Source organism: Seriola dumerili, unplaced genomic scaffold (assembly GCF_002260705.1).
Source record: "Seriola dumerili isolate Sdu_G_001 unplaced genomic scaffold, Sdu_1.0 BDQW01000337.1, whole genome shotgun sequence".
NCBI lineage: Eukaryota > Metazoa > Chordata > Actinopteri > Carangiformes > Carangidae > Seriola > Seriola dumerili.
In genome coordinates, this window is record NW_019174592.1 from 1,784,957 (window position 1) to 1,798,014 (window position 13,058).

The window sequence follows — 13,058 nt, forward strand, 5'->3', positions numbered from 1 at the left end:
TGCCAATACCCTATGCCACCGTCACTCTTAACGATGGCATGGGATATAACCCTTCCTTGGGTAAGAAACATACACATATCATTTACCCATCATTTCAGATTAAAGGCTCATGTAAAACATATATCCTTGCAGTTCCACTAACTCTTCCCCTCACTCCACAGGTGTCTTCACTGCCCCCTGTGCTGGTGTTTATGTCTTTTCCATCACAGTCTACTCATCCGTGGAGGAGAATAAGCGCCTCTACCACAAAGTAAACGAACCAGATAAACTTAACAAATATCTGATTTGAGACTACATTCAGCTGGTTTATCCACGTAGCAATAGCAGGTCGTTTCTATTGTAATTTTGTGTTTTGTTTAAATCTGTAGGTCCAGCTGATGCTCAATGCGAACCCAACAGCCAGTGTGTGGGAGAACAATCGAGAGGATGGTGAAGACAGCGCCACTCAGGTAAGAAGTAAATGAAAACAAGAGTGAAGTAACATGAGCATATTTTGGTTTTTCTATATATCTAGTGATCAAATATTTCACTTACAGATCAAATTGAAAGTTGAAAAAAAGCCATTTCCTTGTGGCTTTGACATTATTTTGTATAATCGCTAAGTGAAACGTCACTGATCACCATGTATGTTCTCAGGTTGTGGTACTGGAGCTGCAGAGAGGCGATCAGGTCTATGTGGAGCTAGTGTCCGGGAGGAAGCTCTGTAAATACCTGGACTACAATATCTTCACTGGTTACATATTGTACCCATTGTTCCCTTTAAATTATGAGTAATAAACCAGTTTGAGATCCAGGCTACTAAACCTCTCTTACTCCAGGACCGTGCTTGAATGAATCCATTTATACATGCTCAGCTGAGATCAAAAAAACTAGCAGCTTTTTCACATGTTGACCCACCAGATGACAAGCCCTATAGAACCCCTACAGTAGATATAAACAGGGTAAGTTGTACATACATAGACTCAAGCATGTGGGCAGGCATTTATGATCAAATGCAAAGAAAAACACATTTTTACATTGCATGGAAACAAAAAGTCACATGTTTGCAAATGTTTGCATCATTAAAAAAATATATGCTACAACTACAGTGATGGTCTGTGTACAGAGGAAGTGTGAAGTTGTTTTGATTTGGACACAATAAAAGTTTATTTGACAGGTGAGGTACATTTATTTTCTATTTTAATTTGTATTTCAGCCCACTGGCCCCACACACACACACACACACACACACACACACACACACACACACACACACACACACACACACACACACACACACACACCATCCATGAATGGAAATAGGTAGCAGTCAGAGGCTTTGATATCATTTGGGAATGATTACAATGGATCATAACACTGCTGCTGCTGCTGCTGCTAACATTTGGCCTATTACAGTATTGTGTAACACTGTAAACAAGTGCCTTTCATGGAAGCTCATTACAAATGAATATAAACCACTGCCAGGTTAAGGAAATTCTTTCAGTTGAATAAACACATGATGTAGGAGCAGCTTACACACTCTCTCTCTCTCTCTCTCTCTCTCACACACACACACAAACAGGTGCGCACACACAAAAATACATACCAGTCATTCCAGTAAGAAGCTTAAATGTGGACCCATGTTGTTACTTTAAAGGGGTAGTAGGACATTTTGGAAAATACAAAATTTAATTTCCTTACTTGACAGCTGGATGAGAAGATTGATAGTGCTCATATCTGTCCATTAAATATGAAGTTACAGTTAGGAGATGTCAGTTTAGTTTAGCACTGAGACTGTAAAACAGCAACAGCTAGCTATGTTATACTTTAGTTTTTGTATCTGTTAATCAAAAGTGATGCAACGTGTTAATTGGTGAGTTTTACAGACCCTAACCCTGAGGCGGATTAACAGTGCATGAGAAGAACAAAGCCATATAACATGAATATCACAGAACCAAAATTATACAGACAGATGAAACAAAATAGATGTTTTTTGTTTTCTTGTGATTATAAGAGAAGCATAGGCGGAGTGAGGAGGAGGCTTATGGGCCTCCAGCCCCGGATGTTTTCCCAAAAGCCCCAAATCTTATATGACGTTTATTATAACAATATTTATATTTATAACTTCAACTTGGTGTCATTTCCTCTCAGTCTCTCTGACTGGACCGGCAAATAAATGGAGCTCTATTAGTACTGTACTGGTGAGATTTATATTTTTCATTTTTGGTGAGCTGGGCGAGCCATGAGGGAAAATGAGGAAGAGAGCGCGGGGAGTGGACAGGACAACCTGTGGACCAGGAGAGGAAGCAGGAATAGAAAAGCAGTGAAAACCTGAAGTTAAAAAAAGAAGAGAGGAGAAACATATGTGATGAAGAACCAGGAGGGGAGGGGTGGAGAATGAGTGAGAAGAAGACAGAAAGGAAGTCTGGATTTGAAGAGTGAAGAAGAGAGTAGAAAGGGAGGAGTGAGAGAGAAAGAGAGGAAGGAGAGAAGGGGAAATGAGATGAGAAAACTTTGGTATGGAGGTAGATTTTGTCTCAATATTATTTATGTGGACTGATTGACAATCAGTGAGTAAATGTGTGATCTGTAGATATAAAACTTCCACAAGTAAATAACAATAAAAATACATTTGTAAACTCACAAAAATATCTTACAAATATAAAACAGATATACAAACAAATTTCACGAATAAAAACATGTGTGAATGCATTCAATTAATTTACAAATAAATGAAAAGCATTAGTGAATATCTTCCTAATATTTACAACTTTCAAACAAACATTTTTGAATCAATTTTCTTTTCTCTACGCTTGTGGATTTGCGTTTTAGTTAGCTAAAGTAATTAGCTGATGAATAGCATGCCTACCGTTTCCACTCTGATGCACAGAAAGCTAGCCGGCTAGCCAATATTACGAACAAACTTAAGACAGGAAATGCAACTGCTCACGTCTCAGACCCATGGCAAACTGTTAACTAACAAGTTGTTTACCGATCGTTTTAACATAAAGACTGGAAGTGTGATTTAAATGGAGATATTTTAATATGATGCAGGCTGCTGTTCACACTGCTTACCTTGTACCGTGAGAGAAGAAAACATTGAACCAAGTTGGCATCCCACGCGGAACTCACCTCAAAACTACGGTGCCCCACAGCGGTCAAACAACACCAAAACCGGGATTCACACTGGAATAAACATCGCAAATGCCACACCCAGTGGCTTATTTAGGCTACTGCCCCACACCCGCATGACTATATGTATACATGTACAGTATATCCCTGATAGTATGCATGTATGTGCAAGAGCTTAGTACCGGTATATTTGTATGTGCAAGTGAAGTATTAAATTTTGGCCTAGCAGCTTCTCATAGAATTGACTAAAACTGAGTAACACACATTGATATTGTGGATAATAGAAAACTGAAAAATAGATTGATTCCGCACAGAATAGATTTTAGTTTGCTCATGTTACGGTATTATTTGCTCAAAAATATTTTTTCTTCAAAATATAATTTGTGTGTTTGCAAAATGTATTTGTCTGTGCACAAAAAGTCCCACTGAGCCCTCAGGAATGAGGCACAGAAATAACTCCATACTTTTACAGTAATTACTATAAATGTATGCTTAGAATATAAACTACAATCATGGTTTCCCTTTTAATGATATTCAGTTTGTGATATGCAAATGTTTGTGTTTGCCTATTTTACATCCAGGCGAGTAAATGTCGCACTGTTTACATAACACATCAAGAAATGAACATTTTCTCAAACCATTAAATAATAATCACGTTTATAAATATACAGTTCATTAATTTGAAAGCCATTTTTGACTAAATGAAAGGCTTAAATGTCACGTGTTACTCCTGGGCCCAAGGACAGTTAAATCTGTATTATCTGTCCTAAAGCTAGAAATCAGAGAGAATCTACTGACTTTGTGAAGAATCAGCAGATGTGTATTCCAGTAAAATATTAATTAAATGTCAGAAGTGACAAATGAAAATGTGGAATGCAGGAATTGCATTACTCTTTTTAATTTAAATATAGCTGAAATTACTTTGAGCCTCTAAGTTCCCTCACTAACCCCATAATCTACAGTGGCTGTGTAGAGTACCCCCCCCCCCCAGGTCTCATACAGATTTTGAATTGGATATAAAGCTTAAAATTTGAAACACTCATTTTAGTGTAAGAAAATATTTTTTATATTTTATATTCGACAATTTTTGCCTCTTTTTATGTGACATTAGGGAAAATTTGTCATTGTCAAAAATCTATTGTGTTGTGGTTTCAGAATGATGGAGACAGAGAACAATTAAATTCAAAATATGATGCGGGTAACTAGGGTAACTATCATGTTTTTCCCAAATGATGTAAAAATGGCTTGATACAGTAAACAGCGCATGTAGCTGCTGTGAATGAGAAGAGAAAATCCCCGGGGGAGCTTGTCCCCCGAATATTGACTTAAGTTGGGGCTAAGCCCTGAATGTTTTTCAATGTCTGGCTCCGCCCATGGAGAGAAGTATTTTGTGATATTGGCAAGGTTGTTTTCTTAATATCAGAAAGGAATGAGTATTTTCATTATTTACCTCATGTCCATGTGAATATACTTGTGTACACCGATGATGGAGTGTGTTTAAGTAAGGGTGGTTACACATGAGTTTCTCATCCTGAGTGTGATCTAACGTCAGACTTTCCACTGAGGTAGAAAACTGCAGTTATAAGTGTGCGTTCTACGGCTCTTATATTCGAACAGGAGCAGCGTGCCAACAAGTGTCTGTAATGGAATGGAAGTGATGGAAATGTCACGAGTGGGGGTGGAGGGGTTTACATGTACGCACGCACACACGCACACACACACACACACACACACACACACACACACACACACACACACACACTGGGTGCAGCTACTGAAGCACCCAGGACTTACATGGAATTCTCTGTCTGAATGATGATGAGTTTGCTACTCCTCCTCACTCTTATCCATTTCTCTCTCCTCTCCTTCTTTCTTTATTCTGTTTGTTCCTCTCCTCCTATTCTCTCCATCTTCCTTTCCTCTCTTCTCCTTCTGTCTCTCCTCTCTTTCTTCCTCTCCACTTCCCTTCCTCCTCATTGTTCAAAAATACAGAAACAGTCATTTTAGACATTGTTCCTTCCCTGCGATGTGGGATAAAACTAACACCGTAAAACTCTTTTCCACATCCACATTCTCGATTTTCTTAAAGTTTAATCTCTCCTCCTCCCTCTCTCCCCCTCTCCCTCCAGCCCCCCCCCATCCTCTCCCTCACCATCTCTCAGCCATTTTGACTGAGCCGAGGGATGTGGTGAAAGTATTTGGAGAATTCCCGCTGACCAAACCAACAGTGCCTGGCCGCCGTCTCCCTCCTCTACATGGAACAGCTCTACCCAAATAAGGCTGGGCTTTTTAACTCGACGTGAGGGGAAGAGACACAAAGACAGGGAGAGGGAGCTGCTGAAAGGCCATGCCCTTTTTAGGGATGAAGTTTCCTTTTTTCCTTCCCCTCTCTCCCTCCTATTTCTCTGTCATACTCCCTCCTCCCCCTCTCTCTCTCTCTCTCTCTCTCTCTCTCTGTAGACTGTAGTGAAGTCATCTTGCCTCATCTGCTCCTTTTAAGCCGGCATTTTTGAGAGGGAGGTCCCTGGGAAGCATATACAAACACTCAGTCAAGCATCCACGCTCACCCCACAAACTGCTCTAGTGGCCAGCAGAGAACTGACTGATTCCTTCATACAGTGAGTATACTTTTCTTTTATTCCACCACATAGGATAAAGCTCCTGAAGTGGATTTGGGACAGTGAGACAAATCAGCTGAGGCTTGTCAACAGGCCATCACTTTATAGATCAGTCAGTCAATACTTTTGAATGCACGAGGCCTTATTAGCATCTTTAAAAAATATGGATACGTCTCTATTACACATGTTTGAATATAAAATGTCAATAGAAGGTGTTGTGGTAATTTCAAAATAAGAGAAATGTAATCAGTCAAAGCTCAAAGGAGAGGACTATATGCAAATACACACTTTAAGATGCATCTGCACTCGACCATGAGTTAAACAATGGTTATCACATACACTGTATATAGACACTGTATATAGATATATGTATATATCAAAGGTTGTTTAACATATGTAAAAGTTGTTTCATATCTTCTGTTTGAGTTCCTCGTATAGTCAGTACTGTGTGGGTGTATCTGTCAGTGAGAATACTGTCAGTTACATCAGGTATTATTCATTTTAATGTCATTGTAAAAAATTGCTCTGGTTGAACTCAAGCTTTTTATTGGATTTTACACAATTTCCTATATTTTGACAGAGAATTGTCTCATTCCAGTTTGACTCACTTAATCCTTAATATGGTTCAGATGTTATTTGAGGGTTAATAGGTTTTCCATGTGAAACAGGGGGAGGAGAAGCAGAGAGGTGAGCCAGACAGTGTTGCATATCGCAGTCAGTGAACATACTTTTATTTGCACAAGCAAAAGATCCACTGCCATACATGGGCTTTGGAAACATGACTTCATGAAAGGACGCCACACTTCCTAATGAGGATACAGATTCAGATAAAGAGACTATCAGGTATAAAAGATAACATTTTATAAAGGCAGAGAAATTGACAGAGACGTGCAGCAACATCTCCACAGAGGACATTTAAGCCAATCCCAACTTTCACTGTCTGTCCATGACCATGGGTGTTTGATAACAGTAACAAAAATAACTGCAAAGTCCAAAAGCTTGCTGCGATGGTTGGAGTGAAGGTAACCAGTTAATCATCAAAGATGGCAGCAAACCAAGTGGTTCCAGTAAAACCAGGCCAACAGTGGCAGAGAGGAAGTACCCGTGTGCAGCTCAGCTTCTAAGCAGCAGCAGCAGCAGACGCAGATAACACTATCTGCACTGCCAATCCTGTAGCAGCACATAAACACAGCAGAGCCCAGAGGCACAGTAGTTTAAAATGCCAGGAAATAACCACATCCATGTAACAGTGCAGGGGCTCTGGCATTTAGCTGAACCGGACAGCACTATCTGCACCTCAGTCAGTAGAAGTACATTAGTTCAGACACACTGCAGCTATAAAGTTTGTCAGAATAATCAGAACCATGAACGGTCCTGGCAGCATTTTCTGTGCTAGTAAAAGTCTGGCAAAGCAGCAGTTTTCTGTGCAGCTGCCATAAAGCAGAGCCGTGTAACAGAAGTGCTCTGAGGTCATCATCAAACTGCAGAACATTAGCGAGCAGGGAGAACGTCCTTCAGCCAGATGACTCAACTGACATCAACACTGCTGAGCTTCAGTAAGATGTTTAATCTAACCAAGCTTTATCTCCTTTATTCCTAACCCCAACCTCTAATAAACTTATAATGACGAACAAAATTATTCATAGTGACTAAGTCTGCAGCATCTGCATTCATACCAAATCATTATATGGTGGTTTGCTGATTAACTGTAGAGCAGGCAAGGCCGCATGACGCCACATCCCCTCAGGCTGCCACAGTTGCCACAGCCCTCACACTGGTTTCCTGTCCTGGCATTAGGCAGATTTACCATGGTAATACAGAAACAGAGGAGGACAAACAACTGAGAGAGATGGATGGATGCAGGGACGGAGGTGATGAAGTCATGTTTGTGGGATACAGCACTTTGGGACTTTTGAGAGGAGGCATTATAGGCTTTCTTTTACTTGAAATCTGTGGTTTTATCCTATTTTTGTCTTGGTTTTTCCACATTTTCCTTTTTATTTTGTATTCTTTTCTTTTTCTTTTTAATGTTTGATGTTTTCCCTCTTATTTTATTGTTCAATCACATTTAAAGGTGAATCTTTAATGGTATCATTTTAGTGATCATTGTCCTAGTCAGGAGGAATAGTGCAGGAACAGTAGACGTAATGCTATGAAAAATTGCAGTTGCAAATTGCAAATGTAGTATTATAGAGTGTTTTATATTATATGTAAAGTGAAAACTACCTTAAATATTTAAGGAGAAGAGACAGAGAGCACAGAAGGCTATTAAGCAGATAATCCTGAGCTATTGGACCTGGACTGGGTCCCAAGCATAACAGCAGGTCCCTTGAGACACATAAATACCAGAAATAGAGACCAGACCCAAACAGACTCATTTAACCTCCAAAAATATTGTGATCTTTGTTTGGTTGTCATGCAATGCACACATAGAGACTGATGCAGGACAAAACTTATGGGAGAAATAAAATTCTCTCCTCTCCTCTCCTCTCCTCTCTTCTCTGGACAAGACAGGAGAAGGCATTGAGTGCACAATGTGGTGAACATAGCTTCTATTTCTTTCCCTACAAAGAGTGTAGTGTGTGTCATTTGCAATTGTGGTCCAGAGAGTAGTTTATGAGGCTAAGAACTGGAGGCCAATGGAAAAAAAGAGAAGTTAACAGCATACCAGACAAACATTACTCTGTAATAATGATTATATAATGACGCATGTCAGTGGGAATAACAAGGGGTATGAGTGTGTGTGTTTGCCAGAGCGAGAGGGAAGGGCAAACAGACCAAGATAAAATATAGTATCTGAACTTGTGGCAGAGTATAAGTGAGCGTGTAGCCCGGCATGTGTGTTTGGTTTCTTGCGGTCTGGAAAAAGACTACAGGGAATGCAAAGAATATTAAACAGAGTTGGTGGTAACACTCTGCGGACAACTCTGGGCAGGAATCCATTAATGACGTTGGCATGCAGACTCTAATATGCAGACATGCAGTATACATCTATTTGCAGTGGTGGAACAAGTATGCAAATACTTTATTTAGCAGAACCACAAGGTAAAACAACACCACATTTAGGTCCTGCATTAAAAATTTACTTTACTTACTGTGGGTTAAACTATATATGTAAAAGAATTAAAGTGCACTCGGGTATCCAGAGTTGAAATACCTAGAGTACTCACTGAGGGCATCTATAATCAATCTCTTTATAACAATGGATCAAATGACTACATGTAATGCGAAATATTATAGTGAACACTACATGAACTCTAAATAATGTTTCTTGGATGTGTAAATAAGCTAACAAGTTTGCCATGCCAATTCAAAGGGTGAGAATATGCCAGCATTGCATTTACACCTGGTGTCCCTGCCATGTTGCAGGTCTAAGTCTGGAGTTGAGGTTTGGATGAAACCCTTGCACTCCCAGTTTTAGGTCAGTTGAACAATAAAGGGGTGCAAAGGAGAAAGGAGGGAAGGATGCAAGGGAACAAAGGTGGAAAGAACTAAGGAAAAAAGGGAAAGGAAGGAAGAAAGTAAGGAGTATCTATATGTTAGTTGCTTGTAAAAAAGACCATATGAGATAAACTTACATGAAACATAATAAGTCATAAATCAGTCCAGTCTTGGCCCAACTTGACATTCTGTCACTCTATGGAATGAATACTACAGCCAGTTGGGAAAAAAAAGAGACTCAAACAGCGCTGCTTATTGTTGTGAAACAGAAGTTTATTGTTGCCCATTGTAATAAGACTCCCCGCCCTATGCCAGAGATGAGCTTCTTCTAGTCAACTCCTGGGTTTAACCTTTAACATTTCAACTTTGAACCTCTCCAGGAACAGGAAGTTGAAGTGACCTGACATCAAGATGGCAGCAAAGGTTGGATGGTGCAGACAGCACTTTGACATGGGTTTTGCACTTGGCTGTTGGCCCAAAGGCAATACAGAAGCATAAAACAAAAGAAAGAAAAAAAAACAAAAAAAAAACATGCTGGCAGCGATATGTGTATGTGTTGACAGAGACCAAAAGGGGGAGAGTATGTGTGTGTGTGTGTGTGTGTGTGTGTGTGTGTGTGTATAAAAAGAGAAAATATGCAAAAAACCATCTGGCTGAAATAAAGCTCCCATTGTACACCACTTTGCCTCAGACACAGGTCCTGATTGGGCTAAATGGTGTGCATTAGGAGACACAATGCTGTTAATGCCGCTGTTCTGAGACAGGTATTCAAATGAAGCGCTGCGCATTTACGCTTATATACACGCTTTTGACATGCATGTCGTTAATGTTTGCTTCGGCGTTTTTCATATGCAGTATATACATGAAAGGAGTATCTGTGTTTGTAAGTAAAATATGCCTTAATCTAAATTATTCACACACCTATGCATGTTTGGAGGATGTGTCCAAATTGTACTGCAATGAGAAATGAATTGTTTTGGACTAAGTGGTGTTTGTACGGAGATGTTACACAAGAAAACTGTAAGTTTATGAAATCCGTATGTTGTTATGTTGCTGTAAACTGTCAAGATGGAAGATGAGGATGATACCAGTGACAATCCAACTGCTCACCATCACATTTAGTCAGATTTCAGTCTCTCCAGAGATAATTTTTCCTAATGTATTTTTTCTTTGACTGTCTCCTTCTTTCATTGTTTTCCTCTATTCCTTCCTCACCCATCTACCTCCACTGTTTGTCCCTCCCCTCCCTCCATCTCTTCACCTCTTCAACTTCAATCTTCACTCCACTCTTCCACTGTTTCACACTCACCTTTCAGGGCGGCATGGCTAACAAAGGTCCATCCTACGGCATGAGCCGGCAGGTTCAGGATAAAATTGACAGCAAGTATGACCCTGAACTGGAGCAGATCCTGGTGGAGTGGATTGGCCGTCAGTGTGGCTCCAGTGTGGGGAGTCCAGAACCCGGCAAAATGGGCTTCCAGGCCTGGCTTAAAGACGGATGTGTGAGTACACTTAGTCTGTTTGGTTAATTGATTTTCTAGAATTTGCTTTCAGATTAATAGTCTTTTGTGACTCTTCTTTCTTCCTTTCTGTCTCTCCATCTCGTCTTCCTACAGGTCCTTATCATGCTGATTAACAGTCTGTCTACTGGAGACGGTCCCGTGAAGAAGGCCCACACCTCACCCATGGCCTTCAAACAGATGGAGCAGATCTCCCAGTTCCTCAGTGCTGCTGAGAAGTATGGCGTCATCAAGACTGACATGTTCCAGACCGTGGACCTCTGGGAAGGTCAGCGACTCATTCTCATTCCTCAGCTACTGCAAACATTTAAAGCTAGAAGATAAAACTTTTACTTTTTAAGCACATATGTTTGTATATGACAATGCACAAGTATGGAAACATCATAATGTAACTGATGGCGGGGTTAATAATCCTGGCTGCACTGTATGTGTGTTGGAACAGGGAAGGACCTGGCGGCGGTGCAGAGGACCCTGTCGGCTCTGGGCAGCTTGGCTGTTACCAAGGATGAAGGCACATACAAAGGAGACCCTAGCTGGTTCTTCAAGTAAGTCAAAGATGTGAAATGGAAATTTCTTTATTTAACTGTCCCCCATTAGAATAAGTTTCGTTTTACTTACTTAGTGACATTTTCAATGATGTGTTGCAGGAAAGCACAGGAGAACAAGCGAGATTTCAGCGATGAGCAGATGAAGGCGGGCAAAAATGTTATTGGCCTACAGATGGGCTCCAATAAGGGAGCCAGTCAGGAGGGTATGAGCTACGGAAGACCCCGGCAGATCATGTAAAACCACTGAGCCACAAGATACCAAAACCTCTGCAGCCCCTGACACCCTCTAAGAGCCTGTAAGCGTCTAATGCCTCCCCTTTCATCGTAAAACCTTCTCTGCTTTAGAAATGATTTACTTTCTAAAAAGTTCCCTCTCCTCTCTAGTCTTGACACTTGCCCCGAGAACCCTTATGTAGATGCTTACACTGGTGACCGTTGCAGAGCTCACCATGCTTTGTCCTTCCCACTGCAGTTAGGACCAGTAAAACTGATCAAAAAATAACCATAAAAATGACCAACTCATTTCCTTGGAGGTAAAAACACGAAGACGACCATGTTCCAAAAGTCATGTTGTTCCTTCCTAATATGAAACAGCATTGATATTACAGATGACTGACCACTGTCTCATCTCTGTGTACCAAACGTCTGAATCATGGCACCGGTTTTCTAAATTTTACAAATAGGCTATTGCTTCTGGATTCTGACTCAGAGATCGATTTTTGTATGTAATTTGCAGAAGGGACATTCTTTTCAATTATAGTGGTGACACAACCTGTGGCATACCAGTAACTACTCCTTAATTTTACTGTTACAATATTGTTCCACCACTTCCCACAATGCTCTGCCTGCCATATCAGCGCCCATATTTTTGTACATTGTCTTATTAAATAATGACTTTGAAATACATCTCTGAATTGACTTTGTGATTCTGGGTATTGAGTGTTGTTTGAAGACAGACTTAATAAATGTGCTCCCATCTTTTACCTCTGGAAAGTTTCAATTAAATAAGTGGTGGGTAGAAATAATATATAAAATGCAGTTTTGAAAAATTTCAGTGAGGGAAATAGAAATACAAACGACTATGATTCAAAACCATAAGTGTGATGGGCGCCTGACAGCTACTGTTGCGGTGCACCTGCATCGCTGCAGGTAGTTGAGACATAATTGTTAACAAAGACACATTTTACAAACTTGAGCCCCTTAACCTTGCATTGCAAGGTTTGGTCTCATACAAATCCTTGCTTGGATTTAAATTATTTATGGATTTGTTTTTGCCACTTTTACCATCTTTGATGAATTTCTTCCTGTACCACACAAACCGCAATATGCTATATGTCAGCATGTTAGCATTTTGCTGTGCCTCAGTACAGACAAAGCTGTTAGCATAGCTAGACATTCTTTTGTTTAAAATAATTATTTTTCCAGTTCTACCATCTCAGACAATTTAAGTGCTATATTGCACACAGAAACCACTATCTTCATTCAGCTTTAAGTATTGTCAACAAATTGTTATAATGATGAGTTTCACTGATTTCCATCTACAATCTTTAATTATCATTCACATAACCTGTGACTTGCACAGCAAAACACAGTTTCCAACATCACTCCAAGCACTCCTTCACAGTAAAAAATTAAACTCTTTAATACATTCTTAAAAACACTTTGTACAAATCACGAAACACAGTTCGTATACATCTGTATAGCAGGCACACATTGTGTATATATTACACTTTGTAAAAAAAATACATATGCAAATCCTACACTTGAAAGTCCCACTTCAAGTTTTTTTCAGTAGTTGGGTGATAACCCCTCAGATAATA

The 13,058-nt window shown here is 40.0% G+C and overlaps 1 protein-coding gene across 2 annotated transcripts; it reads left to right on the forward strand.

The window, feature by feature from the left end:
* The first annotated feature begins 5,594 nt into the window (after window positions 1-5,594).
* Window positions 5,595-12,144, forward strand: tagln (transgelin). 2 transcript variants are annotated; one of them, XM_022760529.1, is made up of 6 exons: window positions 5,595-5,729; window positions 9,551-9,593; window positions 10,487-10,672; window positions 10,787-10,958; window positions 11,133-11,235; window positions 11,338-12,144. In XM_022760529.1, the coding sequence occupies exons 2-6, from the start codon at window positions 9,582-9,584 to the stop codon at window positions 11,474-11,476; spliced, it is 612 nt and encodes a 203-aa protein (XP_022616250.1). In that variant the 5' UTR covers window positions 5,595-5,729; window positions 9,551-9,581; the 3' UTR covers window positions 11,477-12,144. The 2 variants fall into 2 exon arrangements, with proteins under 2 accessions (XP_022616250.1, XP_022616251.1); XM_022760530.1 differs by lacking the exon at window positions 9,551-9,593.
* The last annotated feature ends 914 nt before the right edge of the window (window positions 12,145-13,058 follow it).